Here is a 21,662-nt window from a genome sequence, read left to right as displayed (position 1 = left end):
TGAGCAACAGCATGATCACTGATCTACGCAATTTGGATACGGTGACATATGTCAACCAAATCTGACCACCCAATCCTGTTAGTCGCCTCTTATGACAAGCATGGGTTACTGAAGATCAATTCTTACCCAGATCTTCACGGGTTCTGGGACAATAAAGCAGGGGCAGTAATGATGACCTTTTAGCTTAAGAGCATCCTTAGCAATATTACAGCTATATAACGGTGGTCTGTAAATAATAAGTCTTGACCAGTGATTGACATCATGAGCACTGATCTATGCAACTGGGACATGATGACACGCATCCAACAAGTCAGTGAGTCAGACCAACCAGTCTCTTATGATAAGCATGACTTGCTGAAGATCAAATTAACCTCGATCTTCACAAATAAAAACACTGGACACAATCTGGCGCAAACAATCAACAAACACAATGAGTCTGACCTATTGTTACTGTCTACATCTCTTACAACCAGCATTGGATACCTGGAACCTATTCTATCCCAGAGTGAGTGAGTTTAGTGTTATGTTGCACTCAGCAATATTCCAGCTATATGGCTACAGTCTGTAAATAATCAAGTCTGGACCAGACAATCCAGTGATCAACAGTATGAGCATAGATCTGCACAACTGGGAACCAATGACGTGTCAACCAAGTCAGCCAGCCTGACCACCCGATCCCGTTAGTCGCCTCTTATGACAAGCATGGGTTACTGAAGATCAATATTCTAACCCGGACCTTCATGGGTATACTCTATCCCAGAAGCACTATGAGTTTGATCAGTGGAAGTGGTACTTCATAAAGGCACTCAGCACCCATGACACCCAATTTTTCCGTTTGGAGAAACGTAGCATAGAAGTAAACATCCTAAGACTAGTTATGCAACTTTGGTTGAATGAAGTTTAAGATTTGAGTGTTTCCATAGGAACCTGCTAATGGAAACAACTCTTGAGTTAATTCAAGAAAATATGTGCAATATAAGGGGCTGTTCAGCTTCAACTGTTCAGCACATCTAACTGAAAGCTTTAGCTGTTCATGTATTTCAATAACAACTTCAACTGTTCAGCACATCTAACTGAAAGCTTTAGCTGTTCATGTATTTCAATAACAGCTTCAACTGTTCATGTATTTCAATAACAGCTTCAACTGTTCAGCAAAGCTTTAGCATGTATTTCAATAACAGCTTCAACTGTTCAGCACATCTAACTGAAAGCTTTAGCTGTTCATGTATTTCAATAACAGCTTCAACTGTTCAAACATTTCATAATTAGCTACAGCTGTTTGTTTATCTCAAAGATGGCTTCAACCATTCACATATCTCACTGTCAGCCACAGCCCCACAAACATATCTCACTGACAGTTCCACAGATCACATGGTTTCAGTGTTTTCAGACAGTTTTTTGTGCTTCCCCTTCTGCCTGTTTGCCGGCCACGACTGAACAACGTCTACAGCCTTCTCTTCCTTTCCCGTCTTCTCCTCCCCACAATCCTCTTTCTCCTCCATCTCCTCCTCGGCATTTGTATCCTGGCAACACAAATCCACAAATACTGCATCAAACATCTTCATAACACGTATCTGTTATGCATCAAAATGCATGAAAAAAGTAATGTAAGCATGGAACCCTGACCTTAAGAGTATTAGAACATTACTACAAGAAGCTTTGTCAAACTAATGCTCACACAAAAAACTCCAAGCCTGCAGACTTCATATACATCAGGGCCTAGATTTTCAAAGCTCTCTTAGAGCTAAGATAGTCGTAAGTTAATGTTAATGTATGGCACTTACGACTACCCTAGCGCTAAGAGAGCTTCGAAAATCTAGGTCCAGGGCGATAACAGTTCAACTGAATATCATTTGCAAGCTTCACAACTTCAATTCAACTTCATGACATGAAATCAAAAACAGGTAAATTCCCAATTACAGTCCGTTTGAGTCAGAAACGGACCGATGAATTGCAACTTTTATCATTGTACAAAATTGCCACATAAATATAAATAGTACACATGTTTATCATTTACTAATACCCAACAGCTTTCTTATATTTGAAAATTTTCCGGACTCCACCAAAAAAGGTCTTTAAGAAACTATCATTAAAATTTTGACACAGTTCACTATTTGTTACGAGGGAGGAGTGCAGAGAAAGGGACAGCCAGGTGTTAGAGCAGCACGTGTACAAGTGCCCAGCAAGTTATTGATTTATTAGCCTGTGCTGTGCCGTCTCCATCCTTTCTCGCACACCTGGCTGTCCCTTTCTCTGCACTCCTCCCTCGTAACAAAAAGTGAACTGTGTCAAAATTTTAATGATAGTTTCTTAAAGAACTTTTGTGGTGGAGTCTGGAAAATTTTCAAATATAAGAAAGCTGTTGGGTATTAGTAAATGATAAACGTGTACTATTTATATTTATGTGGCAATTTTGTACAATGATAAAATTTGCAATTCATCGGTCCGTTTCTGACTCAAACGGACTGTAATGCATATACAAACATGGTCACGGATGTCGGCTGTACATTTTCCAAGTTTTGTTAAACAAGTTAGCGGAATCCTGTGAACATAATGGACACCACAACCAATGACTCTGTACTTGGTGCCGTTGCACAAAGTGATCTTAGCTTCAATAACAAAGACTTCAGACAACCGTAGCGCTAAGGTTATTTTGTACAACAACATCTAGAATATCTCGACTCCATGTTCAGCTGTGTATTTGTAAGATTCTTTTACACAGTTACAAAAACAAAGACAGTCATGCATGTTTGGTGACTGTCACAACTGCTTGACCTACGCATAAAAAGTACAGAGCTCACTCCATTTGTTGGTTTCACATTACTTTTCAACTCGCTGTGCGCATGCGCTGAGCGTGCAAAAACTATCCACTGGTATGTTTCCGGTTTGGTCGTATGTTTATCGATAGTGTAAACACTCCAAAGAAAACAAAAATCAAAACAAATATATAGTTTTATGTCGAATACAACTGAGCCCAATTGATTTATGAAACAGAGGCTGGGATTAGTTAAATAAATAGCTTCATTTATGTTAACAAGCTCTTGTATAAAGACATCTCACCACCACCGTCCTTCCTGCACATCCCCTTCTCACAACTAAACAAACACATCTCTCATAAAATTGCAACCAAATTAGGACATCAATTATTGAAAAGCAGAGGCAAATGGAAGTATGTACTCAGCTATGAACAGTTGTCACAACGTAAATCATTTTCATAACAGCTTTTATTTAGAGTGCATTTACACTATCGATAAACATATGACCAAACCGGAAACATGCCAGTGGATGTTTTTCACACGCTCTACGCATGAGCACAGCGAGTTGAAAAATAATGTGAAACCAATGAATGCTGAACTTGGTGAGAATCACTATCCAAATTGATATCATTGATCTTGTACATGATATGCAAGGGGCATCACTTTCTTTGTACGTAAGTTTTTTGGGGGGTCATTCACATTGTACATGCTTCTGCATAAAAATCATCATCACCCCCCCTTGCCATAAATTATGAACGGTCCCTAAATCATTTGTTGTGGACTGTGTTTTCATTCATTATTTCTGCTGTAGTAAAGTTAATCTGGTATGACAATACAGTTCAATATCTCCAGAGAAAAAGCATGACTTCTGCAATTATAACAAGGGACACTTGTCTTCCTTGCATAAATTTCATAATGCAGGCGAGACAATCAAGTGATGGACATCACTAACTTCGTCATCGTAGTATCAACTTCTATCCATCAGTTACCATTACATCAGCATGTTTGATTTAATCCTTCCTGTATGTTTGCTTCATGACTTGCTATTTGTTGTTCTTACTCTCTGGTCTGGCCTAATCCAATTGTGAGCTACTTGTTATCAATTACCGGTAACTGTTGTTCTAAGATGCTTCGGTGAAAGATCAAAGGCGCCGACAGTACTTTATCAGACGATAATGTGCACTTTTTTGCATTACGTCAAAATGTATTGGCGTCGCTGCGCCATTCTAGTCTGCCCCCTTGTAATCGAACAACTTTGCATTACGTCACAATGTAAGCGGCGTCACGATGCAAGTCAGTTGTCATCGCCTCGTACAGCCTCCTACAGTAAACTACTCCATTGCATCCCGTTTCTTGGCTTGCAGTTGCTTCACGCAGCTAACATCACTTGTGGAAACGTTAAGTTTATGTTTTACGATGGTTAAAATGTCTCAATTAGACTCACAAGTTTTCAGCGACACGGTAACGTTCGAAATGTTTACATTCCCACAATGCAATCGTGGAATGTCGTTTGACTACTCAGCTTCATCGGGATGTACTGATCTAAACTTACGTTGGTAGTAGAAAAGTGACGTTCATATTGCCCCATATGGTTTACGTTAATCACAGATGTAATTAAAATAATTAAGAGAAGATATTTAATCCAAATGTAAACCATCATCAAACTGTTATCATTTGTTTTTTTTGGTAACGTTCATCTTAACGTTGGGGGGCAGACACATCAGCAGAACAGCATGCCAGTTAGCCCTGTGTGAGGATTCTTAATTTAGGTCAAACTTGTTGCCAAGGAAAAGCCAAAAATGTTTTATTCCGAATTCCAAAACTACCAAAAGGCACCAGTACACCACCAGATCTATCTATGTGCCAATTTGGTGAAGAAATAGTGAACCGTTTTAGAGTTCTGCTCCGGAAAAGAGCACTACCACTAATTTCAGTCTAAGTCGAACTTGTTGCCATGGAAACGCCAAAAATGTTTTATTCATAATTCCAAAACTACCAAAAGGCACCAGTACACAACCAGATCTATCTATGTGCCAAGTTTGGTGAAGAAATACTGAACCGTTTTAGAGTTCTGCTCCGGAATGACAAATGTGCACGGACGGACGGAGTCCATTTTGATACCCCCCGCAAAACGTGTTGCGGGGGATAAAAATTATACTAATCATTATTCTAGTCTGTTCCCTAGCCAGGAAAAAACAGATACAAGAACAATGCTCCATGCAACCGCTGTGCGGAAGATGCTGCTTAGTCCTAATGTCTGTGTCCTGTTCGTACACAATGGACCAGCACTCAAAGTAAAGTCAGTCGTCTTCCTGACATTGTGTCACTGATGGGAAATACAATAAAAAGGAGCCCAGGGACTTTCTTCATTTTCAGAAGCTGTGGAAGTCTTGACTTGCCACATTTTCTAGACTTGTGTGGGATTTCTTGGATATAATTGCTTCAGGGTCTGTATGACAGACTATCCTTCCCAATGAGAGTGGACAATTGCAGTCGTTGAGTTTGCAAGATGCGATTCATGAGGCCAAAATCACTTTTAGATCTTTAAAGACATTAATGATAACAAGTAAAGTATAGAAAATTAACACGTCATTAAAACAAATGCCTAGTATGGATTGACATACATGGGTAGGGGATACGGTTTTTCTGGTGTCGGTGAGTGACGTTCCCGTCAATAAAAGCTGCCTCTAAGATGACCACCACTACCACAAGTCAAATGTAGTTAAGTTTTGAAAGCAATCAGGAACTGTTTATGAAAAAACCCATCAAGTCCGCATGTGCAAACATACAAAATTGCAATGTAAGCAACAACCAATTGTCGACAGCACGCGTGTAATTTACGTTATGTCAGATTGTATTACCCATAACTAAAAACTAGAAACTTTTTACAATATCAAATTGAGTGAGTGTGTGAGTTAAAAATTTGTCACTTTGGCAATATTTCAGCCATATCGGACTAAAACAGTTAATATGTAACTACTTTATAATGTTATAATATAAAATCTGTCGCCAAAGGACAGTAAACAACTAGCATATCACAGTTAGAGATTTAAAACTGGCATTGAACTTAAAATCATATACTATATAGTACAATACAATATAAAAGCTGGCTATAGAAGGTAGACCACCATACTAGGGTCATGGGGACTTGCAGTATATTTGCTTCCTGCATGGGCCCTAGCTGGATTTACATCATCCCTTTAGCTGTTAGCAATTTAGATGTAATTAGCCATACATTAAAAATACACATATGCTACGATTAAAAAAGTGGAGAGTTTAAATTTACTTTGAATGTTTTGGGACTTATGTACCCTCTCAATAGGGTCTCTAAGAAATAAACAAGTTTTTATCCACAAAGTTTTAAGCTTCATTATTCTATCCATGTAGTTTAGATCAAACAACCACGATTCCTGACACCCAGTTCTCATCAGTTGCCTTTAATTACAAGCAAACATTGTTCGGGACATTGATTCTTACCTGGATTATGTAAGGATGTTATCTATGAGTCGGGAACTTTTCACAATTTCATGTCACATTTGAGATATTGTAGTCAAACTGTCTTAAATCGATAACAACTCACCTGCAGATCAAATCGCTTCTTCAGCCTCTCTCTGATGAGGAGGGATCGTGTCAACAGTTTCCAGTTGCCTAGCACCCGCTTCTCCCTTTTCTGTGGATGTACAGGATACAATCAGTATAATGCTCTTAGCATGGCCACAAAAGATAAATTCTCGAAGTTTCATCCAAAGCTGGGTTGGCGAGTTTTGTTTTCATACTTTAGTTTTTGTAAATAAAATGTTCAAATGTGTACATAAACTGTGAAAGGATGTGATTCACATGAAGCCCAAGGTGAGGTGAGGTGAAATTGGGTTTAACGTCGTGCTTGAGAATATTTCGTTCATATGACGACGTGCATGCGTGTGTATATGTATGTGCGACTGCTTGTACTAGCCCAGACTTAAGCTGGTTTTATAGTGCTAGCCCACTGAGATACCATGCCGCAGTGAAGCATGAATACCCCACTCAGACACAGTATACTGACTCCGAGCCGACCAGTCCTTGTTGTACCCATTAATGCCGAGCGCCAGGCAGGGACCAACAAGTACCATATTTTAACGTCTTTTGGTATGACACGGTCGGGGATTGAACCCGCGACCTTCCGCTCTCCAGGCGGACGCTCTAACCACTACAACCCGGAGTGGGTCTATGAAGCCCAAATGTTTAGTAAGATGATCCTCATGTGGTGTAATTCATCAAACACTTTGTACAGATGTTGGAAACTGAACCCGGGCCTTCGATGTGATTACCAGTTGGCTACCCCACGGCCTGTTTTACCTGGAGTGAGTGAGTGAGTGAGTGAGTGAGTGAGTGAGTGAGTGAGTGAGTGAGTGAGTGAGTGAGTGAGTGAAGGAGTGAGTGAGTGAGTGAGTGAGTGAGTGAGTGAGTGAGTGAGTGAGTGAGTTGAGTGAGTTGAGTGAGTTGAGTGAGTGAGTGAGTTGGGTTTTGTCAAATTTTTCGTCAAATATTCCAGCAATAACACTAGAAATGTGATTCACACATTGTTCCCATGCGGGTAATTGAACCAAGGCCTTCAGCATGATAAATTAATGCTTTAACCCATGGGCTACCCCACCCACCCTTTTACCAAGAGTGCAAGTGACAGGAATTATCAGCATATTAAGAAACAAAGATGGGGGTACGGAATCAAACATGACTTCAGTCACTTCAACATGTCAGCTTAATGTGCGGGAAAGTCTGTATTGATGCAGATTTAAGATGTTAGAAACTTTGAAGAAACCAAGCGCAGGTGTGGCACTGACAGATAGATTCTTGGATAGAATTCTCTCTTTACAATTTCTAGCACACCAAAGAGTGAGTGCACATGTAATTTTTAACAGGTGTGTTTAAACTAGAGCAGTGGGTAATAAGACTCAAATCAGAAGTTAACAAGATTAGCCATTCATTTTCCAAGGGCCATGCTTTGCCGCTTTGCCCAGCTGCCCAACATGGAGAAATTCACAAAGGAGAGCTTCATTCCTTGGGCAAGCCAGAAACCTATGATCATTGGTTCAAATTCCAGTTTGATTCACCAAAGAATCTACCATCTAAGACTTGTATGGCTTTGTACTTTTCTCCCACATGAAGCTGAGAGTGAGTGAGTGAGTTCAGTTTTATACGCCACTTTTAACAATATTCCAGCTATATCACGGTGGAGGACACCAGAAATGGGCTTCACACATTGTACCCATGTGGGGAATCGTCGGCGTGACTCTCCCACATGAAGCTGTGCGTTAGTACTGGAGGACTGTTCAAATAGGAAGATACTCACTCATATGTTTAATTCAACAGAAATCAATTTTCAAAAGGACAAGTGAACTCATTAATCTCAGGTCCAGACTGACAGAGACTGTATGCCACATAACTAGTCTCTCCCAAACAACGTTATACCAAATCAATAAAGAGAGACAAATACCCCTCAGTGGCAAATTGAACAGACCCTACCTTCTCCATTACACAGATCTAAAAGGTAGTGGAAGCAATTTAATTGTTTTGAGACACAAGACCTTTGTCTGCGGCTGCAGGATGCAGTATGTGGTTCCGCAGTCAGATTACCAACAGGAAGTTCTTGTTTTGGACAAAGCAGGGTACCAGTGAGCGAGGTTTAGCAAATCCTGGCACCTATTTGACAGCCATGTACCTCAATCTCCCTCTGCTTCTGTATCTCCTGGTCCTCGTCCCATGCGGCGATCAGGATGTCCTTGTGCTCCTCACACACGATCCAGCCGTCAATCCTGCACACAACAAACAATATCATTTCCTGACATTAATCCTACACACAACAAAATATCCCAAGACATAAATCAGCCATCAATCCTGCACAAAATGAAAATAAAACCATTTCCTGATGTCAATCCTTCGCACAACAAAATATCCCCAAAAATAAATCCTTCACACAACAAAATATCCCAAGACATAAATCCTGCACACAACAAAATATCCCAAGACATAAATCCTGCACACAACAAAATATCTCAAGACATAAATCCTGCACACAACAAAATACTAACTGACATCAGGCCTGCACACATAAAACCTCAACCCTTCACACATCCCCACAACAACTGACATCTATTAAGCTTCAACAAGGTAACTCCAGACATCAGGCCTGCACACATAAAACCTCAACCCTTCACACATCCCCACAACAACTGACATCTATTAAGATTCAACAAGGTAACTCCAGACATCAGGCCTGCACACATCCCTTTCACACATCCCTACAAAACTGACATCCTCAACCCTTCACACATCCCCACAACAACTGACATCTATTAAGATTCAACAAGGTAACCCTCCAGACATCAGGCCTGACATCACCTGCATAAAAACAAGAAGACAAAGTCATCAATATCCCCATAAAACCTCAACCCTTCACAAATGGCAAAAGCTACTCTTCATGATTATGTCTACGAGTTATGATTATGTCAAATATTTAGGTGTGTATATAGAAAAGTGGAAGGAGAGTATTGAAAAGGGTTTTTAAAGTTCTGCTCCAGAAAGGAGCACTATCACCAATTTCATTCTATGTCAAACTTGTTGCCATGGAAATGCCAAAAATATTTTATTCAGAAATCCGAAACTACCAAAAGGCACCAGTACACCACCAGATCTATGTATATGCCAAGTTTGGTGAAGAAATAGTGAACGGTTTTAGCGTTCAGCTCCGGAAAAGAGCACTACCACCAATTTCAGGCTTAGTCAAACTTGTTGCCATGGAAACGCCAAAAATATTTTATTCAGGATTCCAAAACTACCAAAAGGGACCAGTACACCACCAGACCAATCTATCTGCCAAGTTTGGTGAAGCAATAGTGAACGGTTTTAGAGTTCAGCCCTGGAAAAGAGCACAATCACCAATTTCAGTCTAAGTCAAACTTGTTGCCATGAAAAAATGCCAAAAATTTTTTATTCAGAATTCCAAAACTACCAAAAGGCACCAGTACACCACCAGATCTATCTATGTGCCAAGTTTGGTGAAGAAATATTGAACGGTTCTGCCCCGGAAAAGACAAATGTGCACGAAGGACGGACGCACGCATGGACGGAGTCCATTTTAATACCCCCCGCAAAACGCATTGCGGGGGATAATAAAATCAACCATACACCTTTATACACATAACGACAGCAGATACAATAACAGATGTTCCTATTTATTCTACGATCAACTCACAGAGGATGAGAGAAACCGCAGTGAGTGTCCCACCCCACCATGGCTGGTGCAACGTCCAGGTACAGCTTCTTCGCGACTCGGTTCAGAGCTGGGAATCCTGTACAACAAACAGCCTGGTTAGTGTCAGTTCACTGACAACACTACTCTTAGCCTATGCTGGTCACATGTTCAAACAATACAATTTGTACATATAACATAGAAAACAAAACAAAAAAAGCCTTTGATCACATGAAGATGTTTTAAAGGGCTTCCTTTTCGTAATATAACAAAAATGACTCTGATCACCTGAAAATAAATCAGTGGGCTTCCTTTTTCTCTCCTTGGTGATGGAGACTGCCTCCGGACATGATGAGGCTATCAGTTTTGTACTGTATTATGTATTGAGATGTAACTTGACTATCAAGAAAAGTCTCTGGACATTTACTTTTTAATTGTTTCTCTGCAATCAGGATACGATATGCATCAACCATGTGAGCCTGAACACTTGATCCGCTTAATCGCCTCTTTGGACAAGCATGGGTTGCTGAAGTCCAGTTCTAAACTAGATCTTTAAAAGTTTATTCTCCTACTACTCTGTCATACAGACCCTCAAACAGTGTGCAAAATAGTTTCCAAATTTGGCTAGCCAGTCGGGCTAGCTATGCTTGAAAGTTACTAGCCCACAACATAATTCACTTGCCCGAAATTTGAATGTAGAAACTAAGCAAAATATAACAAAAATAGATGAGAATAAGATAATATCGGCATGACATGGGTTTCATCATTAAGCTGCTAATATGATGAAGATATATATCAGGTCATAATCTTGCATGATTAAAATGTGTATTATAACTTCACAAGTTGGAGAGAGTGATATATTTACAAAAAGACCCCATGAAAATTCACTAGCCAGTTGGGACAGTGACTGTGGAGATTTACTGGCCCGACTGGATTTTTACTAGCCACGAACTAGTGGCTATTTTGCACACTGCGCTCAAACAAATATAGCCAATGCAGCCCATGCAAGTCTAGATTACCACAGATTCCGAATGAAGAAAGTCTTAACCATTTTGTACTGTAAAATATGTTCATTTTAGAGACTATATGTCTCCCATGGGTGTCTTCGAAGGAAGGCAACTTTTTGGGGCGTATAAAAACATGGGCCCTTTTTCGTTTCCGCCTTCGTGCGAAAAGGGTGGACATTTGCAACAATGGGTTCAGATGTTTACACAAGAACCCTAATCCCAGAGGAAGGCGACATTCATATATCCTTCTTAATCATTAAAATATGTACAAAGTATCATCTAACGTGCTGATTTAATTTCCTTGCCAACAACTTCGTCAAGCGCCCATGCCAACCTTCAAAGTTGTTGTTTGTTCTTGATTCTTGTACTGTAGCTTTGCGTTCACCATGTCTCAGAAATCGAAAGTAACGATTACCCTTGTACCGTTGACATTGACAAAACTGTTGACGTTGTTTTATGCGATTGATACGAACTCATAATTCTTATGACCAATCAGTTGTAAATAACAGTTCGGCAAAAACTGTTCACGAAATCAGTGTCAGCATGAACGACCCATGAACTGTGTTCACGTAGAAATTAGTACAAATTTAGTCACCACCCTTACGCAAATCCCCTGTTAATGTCCCGGTAAGACTGACTGACTGAGTTTGGTTTTACGCCGCTTTTAGCAATATTCCAGCAACAGCACGGCCGGGGACACCAGAAATGGGCTTCACACATTGTACCCATGTGGGGATTCGAACCCGGGTCTTCGGCGTGACGAGCCAACGCTTTAACCACTAGGCTACCCCACCGCCCCCCGGTAAGACCTTACATAAACATTACTGTAATAACACTAAACATGAAAGGGTACTGTGTTTCGCCTTCAGGCGAAAAGCTAAAACTAACAAGTCACCTTCCTGCAAATGAACCCTCCCACGTTGTCCAGGAAATACAGTGATGAAGACAATTACCTTGCAGGTGCACGGTTCCCCCCGGCAACATCCACGGCTTGAACAGCTCAACGTTCCCATACTCATTCCGCTGAATCTTGCCCTGCAAGAACAGAACATACTGATACAGAAAAAAGTGCAGATTAGATCCTACAAACTAAACCAGGAAAATGTGTTTATGCTGAAATCAAATCAACTTGGAGAAAAGTTATTATCTGATGGTTTGAGAACCTACATCAACAGCAGGAGGCGGGATGTAGATCTCCGTCTGCCAAAGTCCAAACAGCTCAAGGTCAAGGGCATCAGGATCTGGATTAAGAAGTTTCTGTTTCTGAAAAAGACATGACAGTGTGAACATCACATAAGCAGCACAAAATAGAGTAAAGAGGATGGAGAGGGAAAATGTATCGACACAACTGGAGTATGGTAAGTGAAGGAGGGATTCAAGATGGAGGGGAAAATGTATCGGAACAACTGGAGTATGGTAAGTGAAGGAGGGATTCAAGATGGAGAGGGAAAATGAGGGAGTATGGTGAGTTCAAGGTATTCAAGATGGAGAGGAAAATGTATCGGAACAACAACTGGGTAGTATGGTGTGAAGGAGGGATTCAAGATGGAGAGAGAGAAATGTATCGGATCAATTGGAGTATGGTGAGTGAAGGAGGGATTCAAGATGGAGAAGAGGGAAAATGTATCGGAACAACTGGAGTATGGTGAGTGAAGGGAGAGATTCAAGATGGAGAGGGAAATGTATCGAACAACTGGAGTGATGAAGGAGAGATTCAAGATGGAGAGGGAAATGTTGGTGGAGTTACTGGAAGAATGAGGGACTGATAGTGACAGTGGCTCAGTACTAGTGACAAGAGGGTGTAGGGTGGGGTAGGTTCAGGCTTTGTGGATAGGAGTGGAGCGGAACGGAGTGGATTGGAGCAGAGCGCAGTGGAGTGGAGTGGAGTGAGAAGGGAGAGAGCAAATACATTACTAGATGGGACACCAAGAGCTGCAAGGCCAACCAGTGAGGTAGTGAGTGAATGGCATAAAATGTAAAGTGAGTGAGTGAGGTTAAAGTACTGTCGGAAATGCTAGAAAAATGCTTTTTGACTTATATTTAAAATTCAGAGGTATTACAGTTACTTAAATAACAAATATCACTTCAAGAAACATCTACCTAATGTAGACCGAGAGAATAAATTGTGAGACATGCCCTAAAATGTGTTTTTACAGATGAAAATACCAAACATAAGGGGTAGTGGGACGTTATTTGATATAAACATTAATTGCCTGTGTTACGTCATCAGCATCCACGGTATCGACAGGTGAAATTGACACCTGAGCACGCGCTCAAGCGGGTCATCTCAATAGATGTTTCTGCAAAATGTTGAATATGTGTGCATTATAGTATACGATCGGGTTATGTAAGGGATCATTTGTGTATGTGTGTTTGTTTTGAAATAAACATACGAATTACTGTACATTGGAAAGAGTCCAATCACTTGTGTTATCTTATCGATTGATTGTAGAAATGTGCAACGCTTTTAATAAATGTTTTGCATGTCAACAGTATATTTCATTGAAAACATATGGATGTAATTCGGTCAGTTTAATCTAGTTGTGAACATTGGCCAAAGATTTAACGAAGTCACTGGTGTAGCTTCTTTAGAATATGTATATTTTTCTTCTCATAAAGTTTGTAGACCGCCTCGCCTAAGCACTCCCTTGTCAAAGTTGTCAAGGATGGTTTTATCGTCCCGGTTTTGCATTTGAGACGGTCCCTGTCTTGTCTGATTTGTTTACAATATTGTAAACTTGTTGGTAAGACATACCTACAGCTCTACAAGTTCTGTAATAAACCCTTTCTAAACTAATGAAAGGTTTACCTCTGTCTTTTTAAGCAGAAAAAAACTATAAACCTTTGCAACAATCGACTACAAATCGCTTGGCCATAGTGGACGCTGTGTGATAAAGATGTACATGCATGACGGAAACTTATTTATCAAGACTTAACATTTATAATAATATTTCTTCAATAAAGAAACGATAATTAAGTAAAGTAACACAAACATTGAATATTTATTTGTTTAGGAAAACGTTAATTCATATTTTTACACCAACTGTATTATTACCAAATTCTCTATATCAGTAAACTGCCCTTTAAAATGCAAGTTGGTTTGTTAAATCGATTGAAATAAAAATTAGGTAGACAATAGGCGAGTTGATATATTGACAACATAGTACATTTATCACCTTTATAAAGATATTAAGGCTAAAAAGCATTTTTCTAGCATTTCCGACAGTCCTTTAGTTTTACGCCGCACTCAGCAATATTCCAGCTATATGGCGGCGGTCTTTAAATAATGGAGTCTGGATCAGACAATCCAGTGATCAACAGCATGAGCATCGATCTGCTCAATTGGGACACAGAATGTGAAGGTGAGAGAGAGTGAACTTCTGACAGTGACTGGGTTCTTGATAAGTGTCAGTGGGCGGGTGAGAGAGAATAACACTGAGTTTTTGTTTGTTGTTTAAAGCTGCATTCAGCAATATTCTAGTCGTATGGTGGCGCTCTGTAAATCCAGTGATCAACAGCATGAACATTGATCTATGCAAATGGAATTTAATGACATGCGAGCCTGACCACCCAATCCGGTTAGCCGTAAGCATAGCTTGCTCAACACCAATTCTAAGCCGGATCCATAAAGGTACTTTCATATTACTAAAAATAATCTGTTTAATTCATGATGGATTAATATAATTCCCATCAAAAGTTTAGACTCACTTCAAAACACTTACCATATGTTATGTATATATGTATCGATTGCATCGAAGATAGATTTCTCCACTAACTTGGGGGAACCAACTGCAAACCTTATGCAGATGAATTGCATGAGGATCATGCATTATATTACTGAAAAGCGTGTGCAAATATTGTGCATGTGAACAGCTGCGTTTTGGTATAAAGTTTCGTAAAGAATTCGCCATATTTTACTGATTTTTATCATTTCTTGAACTCATGACAATAATCTTTTCAACGTTTCGAATTTGTTCATGTGTTAACAGTACCTTTAAACAGTATGGAATATATAGCAAAATCTAGTTTAGAACAGTTGCCTGAAGTAAGTGGCTATATTTACACTAGTGAGTCTAAACTTTTGATGGGAAGTATATATTTACTGCCATGTATAAGGCCAGTTTTTAAAGTGATTTGACTGACTGACTGACTGAGTTGTGGTTTTACTTTTAGCAATATTGCAACATCACGGGCGGGCACACCAGAAATGGGCTTCACACATTGTACCCATGTGAATTCAACCGGGTCTTCAGCGTGGACGAAATAACGCTTTAGGCTACCAACCGCCCTAAAGCCATTTGAAGTGAAGGGGTAGACTGAAGCAAAAAAATCTCACATCAATATTCAGTAAACAGTGATATTAGTGATCATGCGTTAACTTCTTTTATAATATATATATCACTCACCCATCTCTTCCTTGATTTCACATTTTTATATGTACTTTCACCCAGCTGAAATAGAACAAGGAAATGAGTAATGAAAACTTTTTCTAAAAATATTTTTTTGAAATTCAAATAATTATGAATTTCCACTGGTAGTTATTCATCCAACTACACTTTATCATTTAGGAATTACATTTATAAACAAGAGTCATCAGAAGATGACATATCCCCGCCCCCACATCTTTGAAAGAACAAATCATCTGACAGTTACTTAAAGTCTAGCTTGATTTTAGACTAAGTGCAAATCGCTTCCATGGAAATCATGAAAAAATAAATGACAAAAATCTGCAAATAGCAAAAGGCACCACTTTAGGATCTGCCTCCTACATATCTGCTAAGTTTTGCTGAAAGATATTAAGAAGTTTTCGCTTGTGTCTCGAAACAAAACCTACCCCTCCCTTTTGAGACTAAGTCCAAATTGTTTCCATGGAAACTGAGAAAATAATAAATCACAAATATCTGCAAATAGCAAAAGGCACCACTTTAGGATCTGATTGATATATCTACCAAGTTTTGTTGAAAATATTATAATGGTTTTTGAGTTGTGTCTGAAACGAAAGCAATGATTACTTTTTGAGACTAAGTCCAAAATGTTTCCATGGAAACCAGGAAAATAAAAATGCCAAAAATCGGCAAATAGCAAAAGGCACCACTTAAGGTTCTGTTTCATACATCTACCAAGTTCTGTTGAAAAATATTGAACGGTTCTTGAGTTATGCTCCGAAACGGCCCACCCCCTCACTTTGAGACTAAGTCCAATCGTTTCCATGGAAACCGGGAAAAGTAAAATGCCAAAAATCTGCAAATAGCAAAAGGCACCACTTTTTAGGATCTGATTGATATATCTACCAAGTCTTGTTGAAAAATATTTAACGGTTCTTGAGTTATGCCCGAAACTAAACCCACCCTTCCTTTGAGAATAAGTCTGAATCATTTCCGTGGAAACAGAGAAAATAATAAATCACAAATATCTGCAAATAGCAAAAGGCACCACTTCAAGATCTGCCCTCTCACATATCTGCCAAGTTTTGCTGAAAGATATAGAGAAGTTTTCGAAGTTGTGTCCGAAACGGCTTCCACCCCTCACTTTTTGGGACTAAGTCTGAATCGTTTCCATGGAAACCAGGAAAATAAAATGCCAAAAATCGGCAAATAGCAAAAGGCACCACTTTAGGATCTGTTTGATATATCTACCAAGTTTTGTTGAAAAATATCAAACGGTTCTTGAGTTATGTCTGAAACGAAAGCAATCCTTACTTTTGAGACTAAGTCCAAAATGTTTCCATGGAAACCAGGAAAAAAAAAAATGCCAAAAATCTGCAAATAGCAAAAGGCACCACTTTAGGATCTGTTTGATATATCTACTAAGTTTTGTTGAAAAATATTGAACGGTTCTTGAGTTATGCCCGAAACGGCCCACCCTCACTTTTGGGACTAAGTCTGAATCGCTTCCATGGAAACCGGAAAATAAAAATGCCAAACATCTGTAAATAGCAAAAGGCACCACTTTAAGGATCTGTTTGATATATCTACCAAGTTTTGTTGAAAAATATTGAACGGTTCTTGAGTTATGTCTCGAAACGGCCCACCCTTCTTTATAAAACATATCATGATCATGTCATTTCACAACCAAAAAATCCCCAAACAATTATATTTGTGATAAACGTAAGTTTGTTGCAGAGTAGAAGTGTGTTTTCATCACTTAACAGTGAGTGAGTTGGGTTTTACGCCACTTTTAGCAATATTCCAGCAATATCATTGCAGGATACACCAAAAATATTCTTCACACATTGTACCCATGTGGGGAATCGAACCTGGGTCTCCAGTATGTGACGCACAAGGTTAGAGTACTGGGCTTAGATTTTCAAAGCTCTCTTAACGCGCTAAGATAGTCGTAAGTGCCATACATTAACATTAACTTACGACTATCTTAGCGCAAAGAGAGCTTCGAAAATCAAGGCCCTGGATTTTTCAGATTTTTTCAAAACATATTTTTGACAACAAAATAAACCAGAGGTCGTTTTTCTTTTCAACAGAAAGGCAAGTCAGAGTCCGTTTTGTAAGAATTTTGATGTTTGGCATGACTGAAACATTACTGACATGTAATTATAGCACATCATCAATTTATCTCATGGCATCAACAAGCATTCATCACTTCCCGTAACTGGCCTCAGTGCACACTTTCCCAACCTAAGGATTAACATGCCCCGGAGGAAATAGTAGAATACATATAGTGCCCTGTTCAAGAAGGATATTCAGCCTGTGCCAAATATGTTGGAGTGACAAGTGATGGCATAAATGGAAGACAGTGCCTACATTCTCGAAACGTTTGTAGCCCTAAGAATTCTTAATTTTGATTGTAACCAATGTGTTAAGAATGGGTTTACGAAGTTCGTAGGGCTTTGAACATTTTGAAAATCTAGACCCAGGATTGTATTCTGTATTGTATCCTTGTATTTTGTTGCGAATCCACAATGTGCACATGGTACCGACTCCAGCTTCCCATGATTTGACCCCAAGTTCAAGGCTGATGTGTGTTTCAGTTACCATTGTTGAAGGTGGTTGCTGTGAAATCTAGATGGGGGATCACGGCAGATGTTTTGCAGTTTAAGGTATTGGAGGTGGGCTGCTCAACATGTACACAATGAACCGCCTTGACTGATAGTAATCATTATGAACTGCGCCGATTAGGTGTGGTGAGGTGAAATTGGGTTTTACGTCGTACTTGAGAATATTTCGGTCATATGACGACGTGCATGCGTGTGTATGTGTATGTGCGGCTGCTTGTACTAGTCCAGACTTAAGCTGGATTTATAGTGCTAGCCCACTGAGATACCATGCCGCAGTGAAGCATGAATACCCCACTCAGACACATTATACTGACTCCGAGCCGACCAGTCCTTGTTGTACCCATTAATGCTGAGCGCCAGGCAGGGACTAACAAGTACCATATTTTAACGTCTTTTGGTATGACGCAGTCGGGGATCGAACCCGCGACCTTCCACTCTCCGGGCGGACGCTCTAACCACTACACCACGGAGGCGGTTGCTCCGATTAGGGAAGTTACAACTCACTTGCATTGTTTGGTAAATCAAGCCATAAACTTTCATGAATTCAACTTGTTCATGATGATTGGAATCAAAGTTTCATGACTTTTCTAAAATGGTGTGTTTTTACTTGAAGCTGGTGTTATTGACCACAGCAATTCAGTGGAATATGCAAAATGGAATATCCAAGCCAGACAGGATAATAATCAATGCAATGATATATTTGATTGGACAATAACGTAGATAATGGTCATTCTTGTGATATAGAAACACTGTGAACATGATCAATCATGTCACAGAATTTTGTTTGTTATTGTTTCACTAAATATCATGAATTATACTTCAGCTGCTTACTTTTTATAATATTTCTTCACAATATTTGTATTCATTACCCAATATTTATGACTGACTGACTGACTGAGTTTGGTTTTACGCCGCTTTTAACAATATTCCAGCAACATTACGGTGGGGAACACCAGAAATGGGCTTCACACATTGTACCCTTGTGTGGATTCGAACCCAGGTCATCGGCGTGACGAGCCAACGCTTTAACCACTAGGCTACCCCACCGCCCTCAATATTTATGATATGTATCATATTCGCCTTACAGTGGATTTTTGTGAAAATGAAAGCGTGTGACTTCTATTATATTTGAAGATTCGGAAACCTTACGTATTTATCAGCAGAGAGGTCTGAAATCTGCTAACATGTGTTTTCAGCTTGAAATATTGTTTTATTTGAAATGACTTTCTATTCTTGAACGGTATATTTTATGCATGTTGTAATGGGTGAGTGCAAGCACCATACTAGTGAGTTGAGTTTGTGCCTTTTAATACCTTCACTATTGATTTTAGCAATATTCCAGCAACATCTCGGCAGGGGACACCAGGAATGGGCTTCACACATTGTACCCATGTGGGGAATTGATCCCAGGCCTTGGGCATTTTGTGTTATTACTTTAACCAATAAAGTACCCCACCACCCCAGCATCATATATTAGCAATATTCCAGCAATATCATGGCCAAGGACACCAGAATAGGGCTTCACACATTGTACCCATGTGGGGAATTGAACCAGGGTCTTCGGCGTGACAAGCAAACGCTTTAACCACTAAGTTACCCCAGTGCCCCATGAAATCAAATTTGATGCTCATGTACTATTGCACCTTTGATCTTCACTGATCTTGACTGTTTATAAAATGTCTACCACTGGCAACAACAAAGGCAAACTGATTGCGTATGATTAAATGTTTTATTTATTTGCTGATATCCATTACAGTAACAGCTGACTGTAACACTGCATGCATACAAATGACAGCTTGAATATAACTTGGTTCTGTATTTCAGCTAACAGTACACCTCGTATATTTCCAGGGCTCACATTTCAGTAAATCAGCACAAACCCCTGGATCCACTCTTGTTATTCTACAAATGTAAATTACCTGCTCTTGATTTTCATTAGTCAGTTTGATTGGCTCCACAGCTCCATCTGATGGACCAATAAGAATGTTTTTTCAAACCAGCCACAATGTGGGGATATGACCGCCAGTCCTATTAATAGAGATCGTTTGCAAGAAATTCAATGCTGAATTCGGACTTACATGCAGAAGAAAGCCCTCAAATATATTTATAATGTCTTAATGTTACCTCTTTCGCCCATGTCCTTTTACCTTACGTCAACATTTTAAGGGTTACAAACGTTAAATGAAAATCAAGAGCAGGTTTAAAATGCAAGCCTTGGAGAAATAGGAGATGTTCACAACAACAAAAAACAGTAATTAGTACATATATAATGCATGCATTAATATATTGCAATATGAACGTCAATGGTGAAACATGGACACATGCACTTTTAAAATTATGTTTTTTACTTTGTTCCCAAATCTTTGGTACATTGCACAAAGTTGTCTTTTCACATCATGTCATTTCTGGTTTTCCCTGTGATGGTCAACCTCCTTGTCCACTTGTTAAAGTGACCACACTGTTTGACCCTATACCAGTCCTTCAACGTGAGAATCTGGGTATTTATTGTTTGTTGATGGGACGTTGTTGAACCTATGAATAGTCAAAGCTCATGTTTTGTGAAGAGTTCATGTTATTTGACAAAGGAATACTCACTGGTCTTCTCACTTCAGCATGCAGTTTCATTTGTTAGACAAAATTCACACTCAGCTTCACCGAGAGTGAGTGAACAAGTTTGGTTTTACGCCGCTTTTAGAATATTCCAGCAACATCACGGTGAGGGACACCAGAAATGGGCTTCACACATTGTACCCATGTGGGGAATCGAACTTGGGTCTTCGGTGTGATCACCGCGAGAATTTCCTTCAAAGTTGATTATTGTCATCCAACTGAAATGTGTAATTTTGTTGCCTGCATCTTCCTTCATGAGTTCTGTTAGCGTCTGGCTGCACCGGCACTTTCCTTGTCACTAGTTAATGAGTACTGGCCAGGGAACACATCTGGGTTGAAATCACTGTCATAACTACCAAAACTTCATTGATGAAACTGTCCCTGAGCTAAGTGGGGTAAAACATTTCAGATTCTTGTACACACCTGTAGACTTAATCCTCTTTGGTAGCAACAAACTTTATCAGCACACTTGGAACAAACACATCCTGAAATCAGCAGATTTCCAATGTCCAGTTCTCAAACTCAGAGAATGAGGGTAAGGTTATGTTTGCAGAATAGTCTGTGTCGCCCCCTCTTTGAATTTTCACATCCATCAGTATATTCTGGAATGACACTCTGATGATGAACTCCTTGTCAGTCAATGTCTGTTTCCCAGGTGATGCCAACTGCTAGTGATACATTCTCCTCAGTCTACATCTGCTTGTTGTTTTCGAGATGTTATCCTGGCCTTCCATGGCATCATTCATCCTGCTTTCATTTATTTCCAACCCGTGAAGGTCCGGGTTAGAATGGACGACGATTAACGGGATCGGGTGGTCAGGCTCGCTGGCTTGGTTGACACGTCATCGTTTCCCAATTGCGCAGATTGATACTCATGCTGTTGATCACTGGATTGTCTGACTCGATTATTTACAAAGTCCTTTGCCTGCTGCTCCAACACAGGGCTTTAATGTCCATATTTGCCATCAGTAACCTCGCTCTAGTATTTCCAATATGTGTGCTCTGAAGAGTCAAGAGGTCAGTGTTAGGTGGTGCTTGGTTTGGTCCAG

The 21,662-nt window shown here is 39.7% G+C and overlaps 1 protein-coding gene across 1 annotated transcript in view; it reads right to left on the bottom strand.

The window, feature by feature from the left end:
* Positions 1 to 1,184: 1,184 nt before the first annotated feature.
* Positions 1,185 to 21,662, bottom strand: part of LOC124265997 (DNA repair protein complementing XP-C cells-like) — a 36,862-nt gene continuing 16,384 nt past the window's right edge. The window contains 7 exon segments of the mRNA XM_046700817.1: positions 1,185 to 1,523; positions 6,337 to 6,426; positions 8,455 to 8,548; positions 9,988 to 10,084; positions 11,945 to 12,026; positions 12,159 to 12,254; positions 15,398 to 15,442. Of these exon segments, the coding sequence (XP_046556773.1) occupies positions 1,368 to 1,523; positions 6,337 to 6,426; positions 8,455 to 8,548; positions 9,988 to 10,084; positions 11,945 to 12,026; positions 12,159 to 12,254; positions 15,398 to 15,442 (660 nt within the window). The 3' untranslated portion in view covers positions 1,185 to 1,367.

This window comes from Haliotis rubra, unplaced genomic scaffold (assembly GCF_003918875.1).
Source record: "Haliotis rubra isolate DU_JTF1 unplaced genomic scaffold, ASM391887v1 Scf1226, whole genome shotgun sequence".
NCBI lineage: Eukaryota > Metazoa > Mollusca > Gastropoda > Lepetellida > Haliotidae > Haliotis > Haliotis rubra.
The sequence above is the reverse complement of the archived record's forward strand: the minus strand, read 5'-3'. Positions and strand labels throughout refer to the sequence as shown.